General features: G+C 48.4%; 1 protein-coding gene across 1 annotated transcript; it reads right to left on the bottom strand.

Moving 5' to 3' along the window:
• Positions 1 to 854: 854 nt before the first annotated feature.
• Positions 855 to 21,560, bottom strand: DHRS11 (dehydrogenase/reductase 11). The gene is made up of 7 exons (XM_053366811.1): positions 21,291 to 21,560; positions 8,024 to 8,233; positions 6,576 to 6,670; positions 5,738 to 5,867; positions 3,911 to 4,003; positions 2,879 to 2,944; positions 855 to 1,674 (listed from the first exon to the last, which is right to left on the bottom strand). The coding sequence occupies exons 1-7, from the start codon at positions 21,420 to 21,422 to the stop codon at positions 1,633 to 1,635; spliced, it is 768 nt and encodes a 255-aa protein (XP_053222786.1). The 5' UTR covers positions 21,423 to 21,560; the 3' UTR covers positions 855 to 1,632.
• Between the last annotated feature and the right edge of the window lie 1,166 nt (positions 21,561 to 22,726).

Here is a 22,726-nt window from a genome sequence, read left to right as displayed (position 1 = left end):
CACCTGGAGGCTCCATGAGTGTAGGTTCATCTTCTGCAAATATTGCCTAAGTCATCTAAGTTGGTGGCCCAACAGGCAGATACCAGCTGCCCATCTCCATCACTGTTCTTTGAGACTGGCTGAATCAGGCAGCTGGAAGTCTCCTCTGTCTCGTTGTACGCTATTCCTCTCCTGGAATGCACAACCAGGCAGGATTGTTGTGTTTTAAAAAGGTGGGTAGTAGCAATGAGATGTCCTTGCACTACACACAAACATACACACTTCTCTCTATAAAAATGTATTTGCTCCACACACACACCCAACATTTTAGGTAAAGGTAAAGGGACCCCTGACCGTTAGGTCCAGCCGCGGACGACTCTGAGGTTGCAGCGCTCATCTCACTTTACTGGCCGAGGGAGCCGGCATATAGCTTCCAGGTCATGTGGCCAGCATGACTAAGTCGCTTCTGGCAAATCACAGCAGTGCACGGAAACGCAGTTTACCTTCCCGCTGGAGTGGTACCTATTTATCTACTTGTACTTCATGCTTTCGAACTGCTAGGTTGGCAGGAGCTGGGACCAAGCAACGGGAACTCACTCCATCGTGGGGATTCGAACCACCGACCTTCTGATCGGCAAGCCCTAGGCTGTGTGGTTCAACCCAACATTTTACATGAACTGAATACATCATTAACAAATTGTTGTATTACTTTGCTGTTCATAAAATGTGGTGCAGGCACCCATGACTGGCCAAAGCAGCCTTCACAAACCAAGTGCCTTTCCAGCTCCTTTGAACGACAGCTGGGGCTGATGGGAGGTGTAGTCCAAAGCAGCTGAAGGGCACCAGGTTGGCAAAGGTTGGCATTGTCTGCCTCACCACAGACAATTTGGTTTAATAGCCATCCCCCATCTTCCCTAGGAACCCTGGGAAGCGTACTTTTGTGATTGGGGAATTGTTAAGAGGTCGCTAACAGCACCATTACCCCTTTCTCCAAACTACACTTCCCAGGATTCTATTTTGGAAAGGAAGTCGCAACAGTGAAAGCAGCGGTGGGAAACAGAGCCGTTCTGCGGCAGAAAATGGTGACTCCTGGCTCAAACATCTTTCTAGCCAAATGGATATTAAGGCGAATCCTCAGCACCTGCGGTTCCAAAGAGGGAATTGTTGCAGTGCTCATCACAGACGGATTGGAGAGAGACACAGAAACCACGGCTTGTTTTGAGAGTTTGGGGTGGTAGCAAAGAGCAATGAGGAAAAAATGCTCCACGTGGCATTTACAGGGAAGTGTTGGCAGCAATTCAGCAATGGAGGGAAGCTGGTAAGTCATACATCAAAAGCCAGCTAGGCCGTCTTGGACATCCTAAGCTCCCACATCCCTGAAGTCAGTTGAGGTTGGATTCTGGGATCGGCTTCTCTGCTACTTCCGCATGAGGTGGAGCACGGTGGAGAAGACTTCCGCAATCAACAGTGCCTTTCCATTTTGAGTTTCTGCTCAGCTGACGTTGGCTCAAAATGGGAGAGTAATGGGGGAGAGGGAGGATCAATTCTTCCTATTGCAGCACTTAAAATGTCACAGAAGGAAAACCCTGAGCGGATCAATGGCGCTCCGTACCCTCTGCTGTGCCGCACCAGCAGCAAATCCTCTTCTGTTTGCTATGATACCTGCTCGGTAGGCCGCATCTGAATGTCACCAATCTAGAAGAGACAACGGCACATGTCAGCCAAAGTGTTGTGGAACTTAAACAGAACAAAACGCTTTAGGAATTTTAAGGAGGCTCTGAGTGTGCGTGTCCACTGGTACATCTATCTGGGGGTTATGTTGCATTCTCTCTAGATGCCTTCCAGAAATGGCACCACACCACGCTTTCTGTGAAGTGTCTCATAGTCCCAGGAAAATGGATTTTGCCGGAGGATGGAAGGAATTTCCAATGAACCCAAAAATAACCTCTTGCCAGACCATGAACCAGGCAAGAGGACTCTGAATACCACAACCCCTCTCTCTGTTGTGCTAATATCTGAGGCTCATTTGACAGGAACTCAAGAAAGGGCTTTCTCAAGGCCTGCTGCTATGTTCCGGAACTTTCTTTTGCTCCCTTTCTAATGGTCTTCTGTTGACCGATGAAGACCTTTTTACAGATCAGGGGTCGGGAAGCTGCAGCCTTTCAAACATTTTCGTTTCCAATCTCCATCAGCTCCAGCTGATGTTTTTAATGTTGACATGAATTGGTATATTTCATGGATGTTTTGTAAACCACTTTGGGTTGCGTTTACAGTTAAGCGGCTTAAAATTTTTTTCACTCAATCAATCCATGTTCATGGGAACTGGAGCCCAGTGGCATCTAGAGAGCAACAGATTCCCTGCTTCTGACACAGGAAAGAAATCTCAGTTGCCACAGTCAGTGTGTGTGTGTGTGTGTGTGTGTGTGTGTGTGTGTGTTTTGACACAGTTTTGAGCACTGCCTACCTTAGACCAGGTGTAGGGAAACTTTGGCCCTCTGGAGGCAGCTGAACCACAGCTCCCTTGATCCCATTCTTGCTGTAGCTCAGCAATATGTGGAGGGCCAAAGTTTTCCTGCACTTGCCTGAGGTCCACACACAGAATCCGCTGACAGGCTGCGGGCAGAATCCCTGCATTGCAGGGGGCTGGATTAGATCACCCTCCCTTGCAACTCTACAATTCTATGGTTCTTCCCCATCCTCTGGGCAAAGGAGACAAGGGCTGGTCGTCATGGAGCCAGCCGCCAGCCTGAGGAACGCATCGATCTGAAGGGAAAGATAACGCCTGCATCTCTGTCCTTTCCAGCACAACCAACAGATGCAGAGGCCTAGTCAACGGGAAAGGAGCCTTCCTTTCTTCTTCTCCTTGAATTGAAGGGGTTGCTCTGGTTTTTCAACTGACCTGCACGTGAGGTGGAGCACTGAGCACATATATGACGGCGTTGGCCATATCTTCTGCTTTTAGGCACTGGAAGGAGAGAGGAAAATGAAGAAATGAGAATTAGTTTGGTTGCAGCAGGTCTCGGAGTGCGTGCACCCTCAAAGACTTCTTGCTGAGCTCATACACTTCACGGTTTGGGGTCCTCGCTTCCGAAAGACTCCTACCCCATGTCTCCTGCTTCTTACAGGGTGGCCTACTTGCCCCCGAGAGCCTTTATCCTTCAGGATGCTGGGCTAGAATCACAGCATCGTATAATTGTAGAGTTGGAAGGGACACCAAGGGTCATTTAGTCCAACCCCATGCAATGCAGGAATCAAGATGGACGTTTGGCCTGATCCAGCAGACAGGTCCTTTTTTTTTTTGTAACAACAACAGATAAAGATTGAGGCAGTGTGGTGTAGTGGTTAGTATGCCAGACTAGCTCTCACTGGGTGAACTTGGGCCAGTTGCTCACTCTCAGCCTAAACTACTTTGCAGGGTTGCTGTGAGGAAATAAAATAAAATAATAAACAGGGAGGAGGAGAACTACCTTGGGCTCCTTGCACGAAAGGTGGAGTGTAAGTACAGCTTCCGGGTCATGTGGCCAGCATGACTAAGCCGCTTCTGGCAAACCAGAGCAGTGCATGGAAACGCCGTTTACCTTCCCACCAGAGCGGTACCTATTTATCTACTTGCACTTTGACGTGCTTTCAAACTGCTAGGTTGGCAGGAGCAGGGACAGAGCAATGGGAGCTCATCCTGTCGCAGGGATTCGAACCGCCAACCTTCTGATCAGCAAGTCCTAGGCTCTGTGGTTTAACCCACAGCGCCACCTGTGTCCCAGGGTGGAGTGTAAGTAAATGAATAAATCGCTTCTCCCACCCCCGCCAGAAGTGCTAAGAGGCATCTCAGTGCACAGAAAAGAACAGGCTCTTCACGTAGATCGAAATTATTTGAACATGTGCAATTCATCTGCTTCCCCCGCCTGTCGCATTCATGCGCTCAGCCACCTACCCTAATGCTCTCGTACGTCGCTGCTGCTCTCTCTGGGTCATTATCGTGGAGTTTAAAAGCGAATCCAGTTTCTACCAGTCCCGGAGAGATACACTAAGGAAAGAGAAAGGAAAGGAACAAACAAACAAAAATACAGCACCCTAATTGGATTTGCTAACTCCTCTTTTCATTACAGAGCAAAAGATATGGGGGGAAATGATTGGCCGGTTTTGTAGCAGCGTTTCCAAGAAGACAGCCCTTAATGATCACTCGAAGTCTAATGGATAGAGCTCCCCCATACACAATCCAAAGGAACAGATCGGATGCACTGATGAGAAAAATAACTGCAGATTAGGTCTGGCTGCCGAACAGCAACGCGGCAGATGCTGGGGCTCTGTAATCTGCCGTAGGTCAAGGAGGAACGGCTCAGTGGTACAGCATCTGCTTTGCATGCAAAGGTTCCAGATTCAATCTCCAGCATCTGCAGGTAGGGTTGGGAGAGAAAGTGCTGGTCTGAGCCCCTGTCAGTCAGTGTAGGCAACACTGAGCTAGGTGGACCGATGTAGAAGGCAGTTTCCGGGGATATTCTTCAAACAGAACCATGAGGACTGGAAACTTGCTCCATTTTTAAGGGAAGAGCTCAGGGGCAGAGTGTGTGCTTTCCATGCAGAAGGTCTCAGGTTCTACCACAAGCATCTTCAGGTAGGGAATGTCCTCTGCCGGAAGTCCTGGAGAGCTGCTGCCAGTCAGTGTAGACAATACTAAGCAAGATGGACCAGTGGTCTTCCTTGGGATAAAGCATCTTCCTGCTTTCCTGTTTAATTCAGCACCAGCATGAGGACTAGCATCTTATTTTATTTTTAGAGCTGAGTGGTAGCGGTCCAAGGTTCAATCCCCAGCATCTCCAGGATGGACAGAGAGACCCATCTGAAACCCCAGAGAGCCACTACCAGTCCTTGTAGTCCAAGGATGAGGGACCTGTAGGCCTCTCTCCCATTAGCTGCTGCCAACATGGCCGCTGGTCAGGGATGATGGGAGTTGTAATCCAACAAGCTCTGAAGGGGCCAAAGATTTTCCGTCCACTGACATGGTCATTACTGAGCTGGATGGACCAACGGCAGGCATAGGCAAACTCGGCCCTCCAGATGTTTTGGGACTACAGTTCCCATCATCCCTGGCCGCTGGTCCTGTTAGCTAGGGATGATGGGAGCTGTAGTCCCAAAATAGCTGGAGGGGTGAGTTTGCCTATGCCTGACCAACGGTCTGACTCAGTATAAAGCATCTTTTTTTGCATTCCTGAGTCAGGAAATGTCCAGCAAGGATTCATCCTGACTTTGCTGAGCTCTGATGTGACCATCTCCTCTCAAGTGAAGTCGAGCAGGGAGATGGGGAGCCTGTGACCTTCAGATGTAGGCCCATTCTCATCAGCCCCAGCCAGCGTGGCCAATGGTCAGAGACAAAAGAAGATCTGGAGGGCCACAGGTCAGACCATTGGCTCCATTTAGTGCAGTGTTGCCTACTCTGATGGGCAGTGGCTCTCCCAAGATCTCAGGCAAAGAGAGAGACCATTCACACCACTGGAGGGCGTCTTCCCCTCACCATCCATGGGGCCACTGATTCTGGGGAGAAAGGAGTGTGTTTGCACTGTTTTGTGGCCCTTCCCCTGCTCTTTCAGATGCGGTGGCCATTTTGTATTGCGCCCTCCAGCCCAGATGCCATTTTGTGCTATGTCCTCGCCCACAGCAGCCATTTTGTCTCACGCCGTTTGCGCCACTGACGCCCACAGCACAGACTCTGATGCGCCAAGTAAAGGTTGGCGAACCCAGAGCGGGCATAAGCTAAACTCACCGTGGCACGTATGTGTGTCTTTGCTTCCCTGAGCTCCTGCCTCAGCCCTTCAGTCAGCGCCGTGACGGCGTATTTTGTGGCGCTGTAAAAATGCACGACGGACTGAGGGACCACGCTGTGGCCATTCATGCTGGAAGGGAACCCAGAAAGGGGGGAATAAAATAAAATTCCTCGATGGAGAACAACAGAGTCAAACTCTACAGAAAGTTATGACTTTATAAACTGGTGTGCAAAATCTCTGGCTCATTGGGCCTCCCTGTTTGGCAAACAAGCCCTGAACTTGATAGCATTTAGCTTAGCCACTGTAATTCACACATTTATTTATCTTTCCCCCCTACAATTTATATATAGTGGTACCTTGGTTTACAACCATAATCCGTTCCAAAGGTCTGTTTGTAAACCAAAACAGGTTGTAACACAAGGCGCGCTTTCACCAGTAGGGTCTCCCAAAAAAATTTGTTCGTAATCCCCCCCAAAAAAGGGTTGTAATCCAAAAAAAGTTTGCAAACCAGGACACGCACTTCCAGGTTTGACGTGTTTGTAATCCAAAACGTATGCAAACCAGACTGTTTGCAAACCAAGGTACCACTGTACTGCTTAAATGTAAAAAGAAAAAACCCAAAAAAATCAAACAGTTGACAAAAAGAATAAAACAATAAAATTATTGGCAAAAGCAGCTAAATCAACTATTTAAGACATTAAAAAAATAAAGCCACCAATAAACTACAAATACACCAGCATCTGGGTAAGCTAGTCTAAACGTCTTCAGACGTCTTGCATGAAAACTTAACTCAAGGGCATTGCTATTGCGGCATCCCTTCGCTTTGCTTTCACCTACCTGTTAATGTTAATAATATGGCCATCATCGATGTTTCGCTCCTTCATGGACTGATAGGCCTCCCGGGTGCAGATGCTCACAGCCATCACGTTCACCTGAAAGGGAGGGGAAGCCCAACACCATCTAGAAATTAGTTGAGGCTTTTGCATTTTGGTAAGTGTTATTGAGGCTAGGGAAACACCATGCTATTCCTTTCCATTGCCAGCTTTTATCATTTTAATACTGGGGTGGTTTGTTGTTTTAACATTTGCAAACCTAGGAACTGATAAGGTTTAGCTGTTTTGCTGGAATACCTTAGAGCCAAAACTAGATGTGTAAGTTAATTGAGGGTTGTAGTTGTGAACCAAGGTGTTTTTTTTCCTTCTTATTGTTTTAAATAATTGCTTGGGTGGTTGATAAAGATCAGCGCCAGGAGATGCAGGCATGAAGGCTTTTTAACATTCCCTTGGCATATGCCTTGATCCTGATGAAAATTAACTCCCCAAACACGGTGGCCCAAAGGATCTTCTGGGCCTGGTACATCATGTGTGGATTGGGCCCTCCAACCCCTCTCAAAAGATTTGCAGAATTTGCACATGTGCTCTGTGTCGTATATGAATGTGTGCCGTCTTTTGCAGGTCACCAAAATAAATCAGTGGTCACCAGCATAATAAAATATCGGACTGAATGTGAACAGGGGAAATTTTCCCCATAACGGCATTTCCCTATTAGAAAAGGTATTTCTAAGCTGGTGAATTTCTGCCTGCCACTGAGCCATTAAAGGCACAAGGATCCTGCTTTCTCCCACTGCCAAAGTCTAGGCTGCAATCCTGTATCCACTTACCTAGAAGTAAGCTCCATTAAACATAAAGAGATTTGACAGTAGACATGTATCCCATTGTAGTATTATTATTATTATTATTATTATTATTATTATTACTACTACTACTATTAATTAATTTATTAATTTATTTATACCCCACCTTTTTCCTGGATGGGACTCAAGGCGAGTTACATATTGTACTGTAAGTTAACTGCACAGTGAATCTGAATGACTTCTTGGTCTTTAACTCCTGCGTAGCAGGAGATAACACCTCAGCATCTTTGCAAAGTTTTCACTTTGCAAAGTTTTCACCACCATCACGCCCTGCTCCCTTGCGGGTGGCTACCCTTCTCTCCCTTGAAAAGCACAGAGCTGGTGGAGGAAGTTGGAAGAATGGCACTCTTTCCCCACTTCCTCTTTCAACTCTATGGGCTCTGGAAGGCTCAGGTGAGTTCTATTGGGATTGACATTCATACAGGTGCCTTGGAAAAGCAATGGGCTTACACTCTCTATATTTCTGCCTCTCAAGGTGCAGGATGGTGGGTGCGGATCTAGGCCAGGGAGAGAAAAGTGACAACAGGGGTTTGCACCCAACAAACCCACTTAAAAAAAGCAACAACCACAGATTGGATTGGTCTCTACTCACGTCAATCATCGTCCTCCAACCCTCGGTCCTGCCAGAGAGCAAGGGCTCTGGCCGGGCCAAGCCAGCGTTGTTGATACAGACATCAACTCCCTGGTGAAGGGTCTTGATGGCTGAGAACATGGAGAGGATCTCTTCTTCAACAGAGAGGTCACACTTGTACGGGATGAGGGTGCCCGGGTAGCCAGCACTCTGACACTCAGCAGCCAATTTCTAGAAGAGACATAAGTGAAGAGTTCAGAATGGAATTGATAAAGGCAGAGGTGGAAGATCAAGAGCCCTCCAGATGTTGATGGACCATGCAACGTTTTCCAAACTTGGGTCTCCATCTGTTTTTGGACTATGGCTCCCATCATCCCTAGCTAGTAGTACCAGTGGTCAGGGGGTGATGGGAATTGTAGTCCAAAAACAGCTGAAGACCCAAGCTTGGGAAACCCTGGACCACAGGTATCATCATGGCTGACCACTACCCATGTCTGCTGCAAGGTTTGATGGGAGTCTAAGAACATCCAGAGGGCCAAAGATTGACTAAGGGTGATCGAACAAGGCCATGGCAGCAAGACAAGCAAAGGCAAGAAAAGGAGTTGACAGAAAGAGAGTTTCTGGGATGAAAACAACGTATGAAAAAGAGAAGGGGAATTGGTTGACCTTTCCCTCCCTCCCCCTTCAATTTGCTCAGTCACAAGCCAGGCAGCCATCACTGCCTCAGGTGACAACTCAGAAGACATCAAAGTTTCTCCCAGACAGGCTGCCTTTGACCTTGACTCTCCTCAGTTCCAGCCCGGAGCTGACACAGGGAAGGGAGGAAGTGCCTCATGGATGCCACATGAAAGCTTCCTCTGGGTTAGTGCACCATCTTGGAACACACCCCTGAGCACTAGCTATAGGAAGGCTTCACAACTTAAAATTACAGAAATAAGGTGGCGTCCTAAAAATATACACCTCAAGTGTCACTGTTATAAAGAGGTGCATCTTCAGTGTTCGCCGGAAGCTGTGCAATGAAGACACAACTCTGTGAGGAAGGAGTTCCGCAATTTAGGGGCTGCCACAGAGAAGACCCTGTCCTGGGTCACCAGCCCCTGAGCTTGTGAGGGTGGTTGAACAACAAAGAGGACACCCCCTGCCAGTCTTAGCTCCTAGGAAGGTCTGTAGGGAAGGAGGCAGTCTTTCAGGTATTTGGGGCCTGAGTCATTTAGGGCTTGAAACACTGTGAGCGCCTTGAGTTAGCCCCAGAAACAAACTGGCCACCAGTGCAGCTGTTTTCAAACAGAGCTTTTCTATGAGATCTGAAGGCAGCAATCTGTCCGCTGCGTTTTGAACCAACTGACGTTTCCAAGTCGCCTTCAAGGGCAGCCCCATGTGGATCACATTGCAGTAGTCCAATCTGGAAGTTACCAGAGCATGGAGTGCAGATGATGGCGATGTCGACGACAAAATGGACGTTTGTTTTCGTCCCTCTCTCATCGCAGTAATAAGAGTTCAAGGTCATTCAATGAAACCAGCAGGCAAGAGTTTCAGGGCATTATTGCACAGATCCTTCCCACGTTTCAAAGAAGTCCTTGACCCCGGTTAACAGCAAAACAACCACTGGGTTATTTTTGTTGTTTCGTCAGGAAAGGGGAGGGGATCAGCCCTGAGGTTCTGAGGTCCCACGTTGACCGGATTCTGTGCCTCAGAGCTGGAGGCTGTGGAATCCAGACATCACATGACGTTTCCTCGCTCTCCTGAAGCTTGTCACCGTCTCCCGGGCTGACAAGTCAGAGACGGGGTGTCCCTTCCGGTGAGCATCAAAGCTCTTCAGAAGAGGCGGGGGGGGAGCGCAATCCTCGGGCGAGGTAAGGCGAAGGTTTGAGCTCTAACTGACAGAGGCTTTCCTCTCTCTTTTTTTCTGAGCATCATTTGAATAAGGAAGATGGATGCCAAAGGGTAGCGATCAAATTGCATTTAAGGAAGGGGAGAATTAAAAATTATTCACACTGTGGTTATACGTTGCACGGGGGGCGGGGAGAGAGAGACCCCCTCAGCAAGTGAGAAACTGCTTTGATTGGGAAATGGGCTCTGGTTTTTGACTGCTGGCATGCTAAAAATAAAGAAGCAGATCTAAGCAATTTGTTGTTTTTACTATGCCACTTTGACGGTCAGGAACCGATGGCACAAAGCAATGTCAGTAGCGCCATTTCGGTGGCATGGAAACCTAGTGGTGGGACAAACAGGCAAAGGGCTGTGGTTCTAAAGGTAAGGATGAGACCCTACCTACCTGCCTGCAGACTGTCTTGCCAGAGTGGTGCATGCTTTGGTTATCTCTTGTTTGGACTACAGTGGTACCTCGGGTTACATACGCTTCAGGTTACATACGCTTCAGGTTACATACGCTTCAGGTTACAGACTCCGCTAACCCAGAAATAGTGCTTCAGGTTAAGAACTTTGCTTCAGGATGAGAACAGAAATCGTGCTCCGGCGGCGCGGCGGCAGCAGGAGGCCCCATTAGCTAAAGTGGTGCTTCAGGTTAAGAACAGTTTCAGGTTAAGAACGGACCTCCGGAACGAATTAAGTACTTAACCCGAAGTACCACTGTACTGTAATGAGCTCAACATGGGGCTGCCTTTGAAGGTGACTCGGAAATTACAACAAAATCCAGAACGTGGCTGCCAGACTGGTGACTGGGAGCAGCCGCTGGGACCACGTAGCACTGGTCCTAAAAGATCTACATTGGCTCCCAGTACGTTTCCGAGCACAATTCAAAGTGTTGGTGCTGACCTTTAAAGCCCTAAACTGCCTTGCCTCCACCCCAATCTGTCAGTTCAGACACTGAGGTCCAGCACCAAGGGCCTTCTGGCGGTTCCTTCACTGCGAGAATTAAAGTTACAGGGAACCAGGCAGAGGTCCTTCTCGGTAGAGGCACCCGCCCTGTGGCACGCCCTCCCAGCAGATGTCAAAGAGTTAAACAACTATATAACTTTTCATAGACATATAAAGGCAGCCCTGTTTCAGGAAGCTTTTAATGTTTGATTTCCCCATCCCCTTCCCTCTGTATTTTGTTGGAAGCTGCCCAGAGTGGTTGGGGCAACCCAGTCTGATGGGTGGAGTATAAAATAATAATAATAATAATAATAATAATAATAATAATAATAATAATAATAAAAAATTTTATTTATATCCCGCCCTCCCCAGCCGAAGCTGGGCTCAGGGCGGCTAACAACAATAAAACAATACAATAAATAAATTATTCTTATTATCAGTGGGTAGGCCATCTGCCTTGCATGCAGAAGGTTCAATCCCAGCCATCTCCAAGTAAACCATGAAGAGCTGCTGCGAGTCTGTGTAGACAATAGAGAGGGCTAATGGGCCAACTAAGGCGGTGGCTCCCTACTTTCCTATTTGATTCTGGACTGGCATGAGGACTAGAATCTTAACTTATTTTTAGGTGAAGGACAAGAGCTTCTGCTTTGCATGCAGGAGGTTCAATCCCCAGCATCTCCAGGCAGGGCTAGGAGAGACCCCTCGCTGAAACCCTGGAAAGCTGCTGCCAACCAGAGTAGACAATATATGGAGCTAGATGGGCCAGTGGTCTAACTTGGTATATAGAGCTTTCCTGTGTCTCGTTTTCTACCCAGAACAGTTAAGCACAGTCAAGCCTATCTGTAACGCAAGGTTCCCAATGCCCAGGAGCTGGAGTTTCATCTGAACATCAGCAAAAGAAGGACCAGCATGCTCAGCCTCACGGATGATGCATTTCCTTGACATCGAAAACGTAATTCCTGAAGGGGGCATTGAAACCCATTATTAATCCGATCTAATCTTATTGAAGGCGAGATTCCAAACAGCTGCAGATTATTAAATGAGTTTGCTAATCTCTGCTAAAACTGCCTTGGCCAGGTTCTCGGAGGAAGAAAAAGAGAAGGAAAACATAATCTCAAATTTTAAAAGAGAGTGGTTCCTAGAACTCATAAAGTTAGGAAGATGGGATAAGCTCACCAATGCAATGCAGGCGGGGTAACCCGTTCATAACCAATGTCGCTGCGAAACGATCAGAGACGGGGAACTTTTTCAGACGGAGGGCCGCATTCTGTCTAGGCAACTTTCCAGGGGCCGCTTGCTGGGGTGGGCAGGGCCAGCCGCAAAAGTGGGTGGAGAGATGGATGCAAATGTCATCTTTGGAAAGCAGGCTAGCTTCTGCACACACACCCTCCTACCTATGGGACCGCCTCTCCTGGTATGCCCCACGGAGAGCCTCATGGTCCATAAATAGCAACACCCTAGTGGTCCTGGGCCCTAAGGAAGTTAGATTGGCCTCAGCCAGAGCCAGGGCCTTTTCAACACTGGCTCCGGCCTGGTGGAATGCTCTGCCTCATGAGACCAGGGCCCTGTGGGATCTGATTTCTTTCCGCAGGGCCTGTAAGACAGACAGACAAAGCCTGGCCTTTGGCTTGGAGCCAATTTGATTCCCTCCCCCTTTCTTTTTTCTTTTTCCTTTCTCCTGACGAGGCTGCATTTTAATATTTTAATGTTGTATTTTAATCTTGTTTTTAAGTTGTATTCATTCAACTTGTTTTTATTATTGCTGGTTAGTCATCCTGAGCCCGGCCTTGGCTGGGGAGGGTGGGGTATAAATAAAAATAATTATTATTATTATTATTATTATTATTATTATTATTATTATTATTATTATCTTCCATCCAGGGAATAAAGAGGCAAAATTCTGAGACACAATTCCAAAGACTTTTCCAGCCACACACTTATGGCCAGTGAGGGGCGTGGCCTGGGGACTGGGGGGCGTGTCTACCAGTTTCTGAGGATTGCAAGTGGGGAGAAGCTGTTCTCGCACTCAGGACCTGCTTTGAGTTTTCCCTCCAGGGCATCTGCTTGGCCACAGTGAGGACAGGATGCTGGGGCTAGGGGGCTCCACTTTGGCCTGACCCATATGCATGACTCTTCCGAGGTTCTTATGCCCTTTCTCCAGAGCTCAGGTGGCACTCCAACCCTCCCCTCCTCACCATTATCTCAGTTGCCTTTTTCTGCACCTTTTCCAGCATTGCATCATCCTTTTTAAATATTTTTTTTCAAGCTAGGGATGTGGACAGAGCCGTATACGACATTCCAATTGGGATTGCAAAACAGTTTTCCAGAGAGAAGCGAACACCCCTTTTGAATAAAAGAAAAAGTACACAAATGGGTGACACCCACAGGCAGGTTGATTTATGAGGCTTCCGGCGGAGAAGCGAGGCTTCCTCGCCACCAGCTATTCCTCACAGCAACCAGATTTGGAAGAAGATGCTGAGGTCAATTATACATTCGGTCTACGCCCAAATCTCTCTCAGTCATGCAGAAAGAGGGCTTTGTTTCACTGCAATTCTACAAGGGACAAAACCAGCAGAACATAAGAACATCCCCGTTGAACATCAAATAGACACATAGAAGTGTAGCGTTGGAAAGGACCTCAAGGGTCATCTAGTCCAACCCGAATATGCAGCTGCCCCATACAGGGACCAAACCTGCAACCTTGGCATTCTCAGCCCTATGCTCTAACCAATTGAGATATCCAGGCTCAGATGCCATTAGTGGTGTCTCCGAAAATTTTTGCACATCACCTGGGAAGACAGGCAAAGTAATACCAGTGTACTGGAAGAAGCAAAGATCACCAGTGTCAAAGCAATGATTCTTCAACATCAACTTTGTTGGACTGGTCATGTTGTGCGGATGCCTGATTATCGTCTTCCAAAGCAACTACTCTATTCCGAACTTAAAAATGGAAAGCGTAATGCTGGTGGTCAACGAAAGAGGTTTAAAGTCTCTCTCAAGACAAATCTTTTAAAATGTAGTATAAACACCAACAATTGGGAAACACTGGCCTGCGAGCGCTCCAGTTGGAGAACAGCCTTTACCAAAGGTGTCATGGGTTTTGAGGATGCTTGAACTAAAGGACAAAAGGGAGAAGTGTGCTAAGATGAAGGCACACTTGGCAAGATTCCTCACCGTGATCAACTCCTGCCCGGAAACCTATGTCCCCACTTTGGAAGGACGTGTGGATCCAGAATTGGCCTCCACAGTCACTTACGGACTCATTGTTAAAATCATGTTTATGGAAGACAATCTTACTTGCCTATGAGTGATCGCCGAAGAAGAAGGAAGACGAGGGAGTACTTGCTTTTCTGATGGTCCTGAATCTTCCAACCTTCAAGCCCTGGGTGACACACCAACACCATGCAGAGACAGTGACTGATAAGCATCACTCTCTTTGCTGCCTGGCTTTGCAAGATACCTTATCCCCCAAAGCCCAGTCCAACCCAGGATTGATTACCTTGCAAGACAAGATTACAGCACCGGCTGATAACACCCACGTCTACTTGGGCGTGCACACTGAGAGCACACTGGATGATGACCTCTGAGACAGGAGTGCCCAATGGCACATGAAATATATAGCATTCCTCTGCAATAACATATCTACAAAAGAATATACAGTGGTACCTCGGCTTAAAGTACTTAATTCATTCCGGAGGTCTGTTCTTAACCTGAAACTGTTCTTAACCTGAAGCACCACTTTAGCTAATGGGGCCTCCTGCTGCCGCTGCGCCGCCAGGGCATGATTTCTGTTCTCATCCTGAAGCAAAGTTCTTAACCCGAGGTACTATTTCTGGGTTAGCGGAGTCTGTAACCTGAAGCGTATTTAACCCGAGGTACCACTGTATCTGAGGGACGCGGGTGGCGCTGTGGGTTAAACCACAGAGCCTAGGACTTGCTGATCAGAAGGTCGGCGGTTTGATTCCCCGCGACGGGGTGAGCTCCTGTTGCTCAGTCCCTGCTCCTGCCAACCTAGCAGTTCGAAAGCACATCAAAGTGCAAGGATAAATAAGTACCACTCCGGCGGGAAGGTAAACGGTGTTTCCATGCGCTGCTCTGGTTCGCCAGAAGCGGCTTAGTCATGCTGGCCACATGACCCGGAAGCTGTACACTGGCTCCCTTGGCCAGTAAAGCGAGATGAGCACTGCAACCCCAGAGTTGGTCACGACTGGACCTAATGGTCAGGGGTCCCTTTACCTTTACCACTGTATCTGCAAAAGGGAGCCCAGGGCTCGTAGTTTGGATGCAGCCTGGAGGCGCAAAGCCAGGAATCACAGTCAAAGGGACACAATAAATTAGGAATGTTGTCATGGAGCAGGCCAAATCTCAGCTCATAAAGGAAGCCCTTGCTGTCCGTTAAGACCCAGGGCGGGTGAAGTTGATATTTTGCCATCCCTACCCTAGCAAACACTTTCAAACACAGATGGGGTATCTGAGGCCTGAGGGCCAAATGCCTTTCTGTCTGGCCCTCAGGACTCTTCCCAAGCCAAACCCCCTCTCAATCCAAACCTCCTCGCCAGAACCCTCTTTTTGTGTTTTTGCCTTCCTGCAGGGCCGCCCCAAGACATTTTGGCCCCTGAGGCAAACCACAAAATGGTGAAAACCGAACCTTGCTTAGAGAAGGATTTGAAATATTTCCCTTGTTTTATTCTGGATCGCTTTCTTTGATGTTGAATGTGCTGTAAACTGCTTTGAGATTTTTTCTTTAAAATATAAATGAAACGAATACTAGCAGCAGCAACAAATTTCACTGCAAAAAAATTGGCACCTAGACATTGTGTACTGGTGACCATAACCCAGTTTTAAGGGGTCGTTTGGCGATTAGCTTATATATCTGAGTTTCTAACGCTGTTCTGGTCATGCTCAGTCGGTAGAGAGTGAGACTTAATCTCAGTCGTGAGTTCGAGCCCCACCTTAGGCAAGAGAGGGTTGGATTAGATGATCCTTGTGGTCCTTTCCTACTCGACAATTCCATGATTCAATAATTCTATGCCCTTTGCTCGTCCTGATGGAGAATGCAGAAAGGTGGCAGGTTGTAGAAGCTGGAAGGGGAATTTGCCTTGGGGGGATTGTCCAGAATGTAACACAGCCCTCAGGATGAAAGAGGATCCCCTTCGCTTCCCAAAAGCTAAGCCAACTGCAGTGCAGAAACACTTGCAATCTCCTGGGTTGTTTTTGTTTGTTTGCTTGCTTTCCATTGCCCATATAATGACAAGGATTTTACAGTGGTGCCCCGCAAGACGAACGCCTCGCAAGACGGAAAACCCGCTAGACGAAAGGGTTTTCCGTTTTGGAGGCGCTTCGCAAAACGAATCTCCCTATGGGCTTCCTTCGCAAGACGAAAGCCCATAGGGAAATCTCCGGGACAGCAGGGAAGCGCAGCGCGTCTTCCCCACTGTCCTCGGACCTCCTCTGAAGGCTGGCGGTGGGGCGGAGAGACCTCCTCCCGCCGCCAGCCTTCGGATGGCTGCTCCGAAGGCTGGCGGTGGGGCGGAGAGACCTTCTCCCCGCACCAGCCTTCGGATGGCTTTCCTGAAGACTTGCGGTGGGAGGAGGGTTTCCCTTCCCACCGCCAACATTCAGAATGCTGTTCTGAATTTTGGCGGTGGGGAGGAAAAACCCTCCTCCCACCGCAAGCCCCGGGAACAGAGGAGAAGCGCTGCGCGCCTTCCCCTCTGTTCCCGTACCTGTCCTGAAGGCTTGCGGTGGGGAGAAAAGCCCTTCTCCGCACCGCCAGCCTGGCAAGTGGTCTCCATAGGAACGCATTAATTGATTTTCAATTCATTCCTATGGGAAACCGTGCTTCGCAAGACAAAAAACTCGCAAGAAGAAAAAACTCGCAGAACGAATTAATTTCGTCTTGCGAGGCACCACTGTATTTTGGAGTTGTTTGTTGTAAAGAATGTATATTATGTGAATAAAATAATAAAGGATTTGGATCATTAGAAATGTATATGTGTGTATATACACACACGATATTTTTTGCTCTATAAGACTCACTTTTCCCTCCTAAAAAGTAAGGGGAAATGTGTGTGTGTCTTATGGAACGAATGCAGGCTGCGCAGCTATCCCAGAAGCCAGAACAGCAAGAGGGATCGCTGCTTTCACTGCGCAGCGATCCCTCTTGTTGTTCTGGCTTCTGAGATTCAGAATATTTTTTTTCTTGTTTTCCTCCCCACAAAACTAGGTGCGTCTTATGGTCTAGTGCGTCTTATAGAGCAAAAAATACGGTGTGTGTATATATATGTGTATGTGTGTGTGTGTGTGTATATATATATATACACACACACACACACACACACACACGGATTGGGGGGGTGGAGGTGGGGCGTGGAAAGCCCAGAGGCACAATTCTGCTTCTACTCTGCCTCCCTGCAAGGTAGGTTCAGCTGAAAAACAGTGAATGGGACACCCAGTGACTTTTTGCAGTGGTATCAGGATTCAGTTTCAAGTCTCCCCCCACCCCACCCCTGCCAAGCCTCACGACTGCCACTCTAACCACTACACCACACTGCCGCAAGCAGAACACTGGGCTGGGGGAATGAAAGGGCCAGTGGGATGTAATGGTTAGGGGCTTTCAGCCTGCTCTACCCCACAGGGTTCTTGTGAGGATGAAAGGAGGAGGGGGAGAACCACTTTGAGCTCCCCAGAGGAAATGTGGGATATAAGGATACAGAATAATTTTTTAAAATGGACCCATAAGAATGTTGAACACTGGGAAAAGAGGAACAGCATATTGGAAATCATTTTGGACACACGTTGTTGGCGGCAGGCAACCCATTCACCCACCTGGGTTGGGTTATTAATAAACGGCTTTTAAACTGCTGACAATTTATCGGGAATATCGGCCTGGTTACATTGACACGGATACTGGTGTTTGAGGAGCTTGCCACAACCACCTGATAAGAGAGCACCAGCTTTATTTCCATATTTCCAAGGGGGCTCCTGCACATCTTGTATAGAAGGTGGAAATATATGCATGAATCTTTCTCCTGCATCCTCATTGCACACAACCACACGCAGCAAAAGGGTTTGCCATTAACTTTATACCAACGAGGATCTGGCATTTTAAGCGGCTTCTACATTCACTCCATTTGAGAGACACTGAAATTATTGTGATTTTTATTTTTTTAGCCTTTAAACCTACAGCGGATGTACAGTCTTGTTGTTCTAAGCAGGTAAGGTGAGGCACATTTAGTGAGACATCAGTTTTGTGCCAATACCCTATTTGGAGGGTTTATATTAACATATGTTTAACTTAAGATGCGTGGACTGGTGGTTACTGTATCTGTAGTGTGAAATTATTACCATTATGATTATTACTGAATCATAGACCTGTAGATTTGGAAGGAAACCATGGGGTCATCTAGTTCAACCCCGTGCAATGCAGGAATCCCAGCTGAAGAATCCCTGACAGGTGGCCATCCAGCCTCTACTTAAAAATTTCCAATGAATCAGGGCAGGTGATGACAATAAAGCAGCCTTAAAACAACTTAAGGCAACAAAAATAAGGTGGGTCCTTAAAATATACACCTCAAGTGTCAAAAGCTGGAAGCTGTATAATGAAGGTGTCAGTCAACACCTCTGCAGGGAAGGAGACCCACAATTTCAGGGAGTCAGGATCAGACCGCCACTGGGGCAGACTGAGTGGCGTGGCAAGGCTACAGAGGCTCAGACAGAGAAACTAGTAGCCTAGTTCAGAAGCAATCTAGACATCAACCTTCCCCAACGCCTTCCAGGTGTTGTCAGACTACAGTCCCCATCAGCCCCAGCCAATCTGAACAACGGTCAGGGAAGATGGGAGTTGTAGTCCACAAACATCTAGAGGACAGGGAGTCCCCCATCCCTGGTTTCAAAACAAAAACCTGTAAACTGACCTTATTTTGGGGACCATCACCACACTTTGTGGCACTGAGTTCCCCAATTTAACTTTTTAGAGCCTCCGTCCCAAAGTATTACACACACAGAGAGAACACTGTGGAAATGCCAATATTTACTCCCTCCTTCCAAACGCAAATAAACAGTGCAATTGCTTGAAACCTGCAACCTTTGACTCCTTTGCACACTTTGCCCTCAGAGATTCTATCTGATTTTTCCAAGAGATTGCAGAACTGCCAGCTATACAGGGACTCCTCCAGCCTTTTTAAGACACTCTGGGTCTGCCCCACTGAGGATGGGAAGCTGGGGGCTGGGAGTCGTTCAGGCACACTAGTTTCCACTTTGAGCTGGCTCAAAATAAGTCCTTCTGCCTCCGCATAATCTAGGCTAGCGTTCTTCGAACCTCGGGAGCCCCAGATTGCTGGACTACAACTCCCATGGTCCACAGCCAGCCAACAGCCCAGAAGGAAGGGAGTTGCAGTCCAACAATGTCTGGGGAAACTTGAAGAATGCTGGAACAGGGGTGGCCCTCTGGAAGATGCTCCTAGACTACAATTTCCACCATTAACCATGCCACCTGGGACAGGTGGAATTCTCCATCTCTTACCTACTCTGCCTGGCATCTCTAGGGCTTCAGCCAGGGGTCTTTCTCATTTGATATGCCAGGAATTGAACCTGCCACCTTCTGCGTGCGAAGCAGATTCTCTGCCATGGACTTGGCACCCTTAACAAACTACAGTGGCCAGGATTCTTTCAGAGGAAGCCATGACTGCTTAAAAGTGAGATAACGCTCTTTTAAATGTAAAGTGCTGATGGGGCCTGAAATAAATTCAAAAGCGTGCCATCTATCTCTCTGGACAGACAGGCAGACAGATAAGATAGATTTAAGGAAATGGCATTGCCTATAAGCTTTCTGCGAAAAGTAAATGCCGTCATTCAACCGAAACTAATTCTTCCAGCGTCGAGATGATCTTTGGAAAAAGTGAAACGGGACTTTATATAGCCCGGCAATATAAAAAGGTGTCTTTATCTTAGAAACCAGGAAAAAGGGTGTGACTCGTAGGACTCAATAGGTACAATCCTTTTGATGAGAAACTCTTCTAACACTGGGAGATTGAATTTTCAATTTAAAGAAAACCACACACAGAGAACACCTTCTTCTGGAAAAGGCTAAAAGTGTGTGGGGGAGTTGTTTTTGCACTTTATGACCCACACACACCCCAACAAAGGAGAAAGAAGGGTCGCTTAGGGGGCACCCCTTGCAAGCAGAGACGCCCCTGTCTTCCATTCTGCCCCATCTGCTCAGTTAATGGAAAATACGCGCCCCGATCACCCACCCCTTTCTGCTTTTTGCACCCCAACGGCGCCTGCTTGCCCCCTCCCTTGCTACACGCAGCTCCCCCTCATCCACCAATTCAACACACGCATCCCCGTCCCCGTCCCCGCTCAGTAAACAGATCCAAGGAAGGCAGAATTTCGCCCGCCCTCCACGCCATGTGTTCTGAGCATTGTCTACGGAATGAATGAATGAATGCGGGAGCAGCGAAGAGAAAGAGGGCGATGGAGAGGAAGGGGGGCGGGGAGAGTTCAGGCAGAGGTTTCCCCTACATACTTTAGAGTCTTCTTCCCCTTCTGAGAGAACCAATAAGGAAGACTCCCCGCTTCCCCCCCCCCAAAAAATCCCCACCCCCCTTAAGCCCACCCCCCTCAGCCTGTCCCTTCTTAACACAATTAAAAGACCTGGTTAAAATACCTTCCCTTCGCGATAACTGCACCCATTTCTCCCCACACACCTTCCCCTTTTTCCTTATCTCCGATCCTCTTTCTTCTTTTCTCCTTTTCCAAAAGTGTCCTTATCCCTTCTTCCCACCCCTCCACTTCCATTTCTCCCTCCCCTGTGTTGCCTCTCTTCCCCCAAGGCTCTCCCTCCTCCGACCCCTATTCCCCCCCCCCATTTCCTTCCTCCTTTCATCCCTTCCCCTTCTTGCGCCTCCTCCCTCCCTCCTTTCCCTTTCCTCCCCAGTTTTCCTTCCCTTTCCCGCTCTATCTCTCTTTTCTTCCTCTTTCTCCCCATCCCTTTCTCCCCCCCTTTTCCTTCCTTTTCTTCCTCTCCTACTTCCCATTCCTTCTCTCCCCATTTATTTGCTCTCTTTCTTTCTCTCATTTCCTCTTCTTCCTTTCATCCTTTCTTTTTCTCTCCCCTCCCATTTCTCTTTCCTTTTTTTCCTTCCTTCTCTTTCTCCCCTTCCCCTTTTTCCGTCCTTCGTTCTTTTTCTCTTTTCCGGTTCTTCCTTCTCTCTCTTCCTTTCTCCTCTTCCCTTTCCCCCTCCTTTCCCCCTTTTCCCATTCTTCCTTCCTTTTTCCCTCTCCATCCCCCCTTCCTTCCTTCCTTCCTTCCTTCCTTCTCTTCCCCTTCCTCTCTCCCTCCCTTTCTCCTCTCCTTTCTCTCTCTCTCCATCCCCCTTTCCTTCCTCCTTTCCTCTCCTCTTCCCCACTCCTCCTCTTGCCCTCTCTCCCCTTCCCCCTTTCCTCCTCTCCTCCCTTCCCGGGCTACCTCGATCTTGTCCACGCTCCGGGCGCAGCCCACCGCCGTCATGCCGTGCTGCACCAGCGCCCGCGCCACCGCCGCGCCGATGCCCACCGAGGCGCCCGTCACCAGCGCCACGCGGCCCTTCCAGCGCTCCATGGCCCGCGCGCCCGCCCGCCCGGCTGCCCGTCCGCCGGGGCTCCCCGGCCAGCCTCCGCCTCCTCCTCGGCCGCCGCCTCCTTCCTCTCCGCCAGCCCAGGCGCAAGACCCCGGCGACGATCCCCGCCGAGAGGCGGGACAGACGAGCGTAATTACGCGCCTCTTTCGCCAAGGGCAGCCTCTGCTGGAGACGCAGAGAACCAGAGCGCGCAGCAAAGCCGCGCAGATCGGGCAGAGCTCTTTGCACCCGCGCCCAGCCTGGCGCGTGGTCCTTTTTGGGGGGTCCAAAACATCTGGCGGGCACCAGGTTGGCGAAGGCTGCTCTGGTCTAAAGCCACCGCCGGCCCACCCCCGCCAAACAGACGCGCCATCAAACGCCTATCCTTGCTTCATCCTCAAACAACAAGCTTGCGAGGTCGGTCAGGCTGAGAGAAAGCGCCTAACTGGCCCATTAACTTCATGGAGAAGTGCCGTGAAGGATTTGAAGACTCTACCCACTAGACCACACTGCCTCTCTCTCTCAACTCTGCCTTCTGGTTTCCTATAAAAATAGCTTGATCTTCCTTGTAATTTGTTCTCCACAAGTTGTTCGTAGTTTTTTTAATCCTCAATAAAAGAAATATACGTTTACTTTTTTTTTTAATGGCACACAGTGACCATCACTGTAATAAAATACAATAAAATTGCAGCTAAAGACTCCTGCAGTTTTACAGTACAGTCCTTTGCATGGTTCAAGTCCCCTATATTAAGTAGCCTTACTCTCTTGCATGTATGTTTAGGATCAGAACCTAAACCACCAAGTGGGGGGGGGGATTTTAAACACTGCTAAACACTTCCATCCCCCATGGAAGCATGTGGGTCTAGGGATTCATTTTCCCCCTACGCGACTGTGGCACAGAGGAAAACCCTGTCTATAAGTTAGCAGACAATTATTATTATTATTATTATTATTATTATTATTATTTATTTGTACCCCGCCCTTCTGGCTGGGTGGCTTCCAACAAAGATTAAAAATACATTAAAATGTCACACATTAAAAGCTTCCCTAAACAGGGCTGCCTTCAGATGTCTTCTAAATGTCAGGTAGTTGTTTATCTCTTTGACATCTGATGGGAGGGCGTTCCACAGGGCAGGTGCCACTACCGAGAAGGCCCTCTGCCTGGCTCCCTGTAGCTTTGCAAATGTTCCAGCATGGGGTAAACTCAGTGTAGTGCAGTGGTTAGAGTGTTGGACTAGGACCTGGGAGACCAGGGTTCAAATCCCCATTCAGCCATGAAGCTCACTGGGTGACTTTGGGCTAGTCG

Source organism: Podarcis raffonei, chromosome 15, assembly GCF_027172205.1.
Source record: "Podarcis raffonei isolate rPodRaf1 chromosome 15, rPodRaf1.pri, whole genome shotgun sequence".
NCBI classification, from domain to species: domain Eukaryota; kingdom Metazoa; phylum Chordata; class Lepidosauria; order Squamata; family Lacertidae; genus Podarcis; species Podarcis raffonei.
The sequence above is the reverse complement of the archived record's forward strand: the minus strand, read 5'-3'. Positions and strand labels throughout refer to the sequence as shown.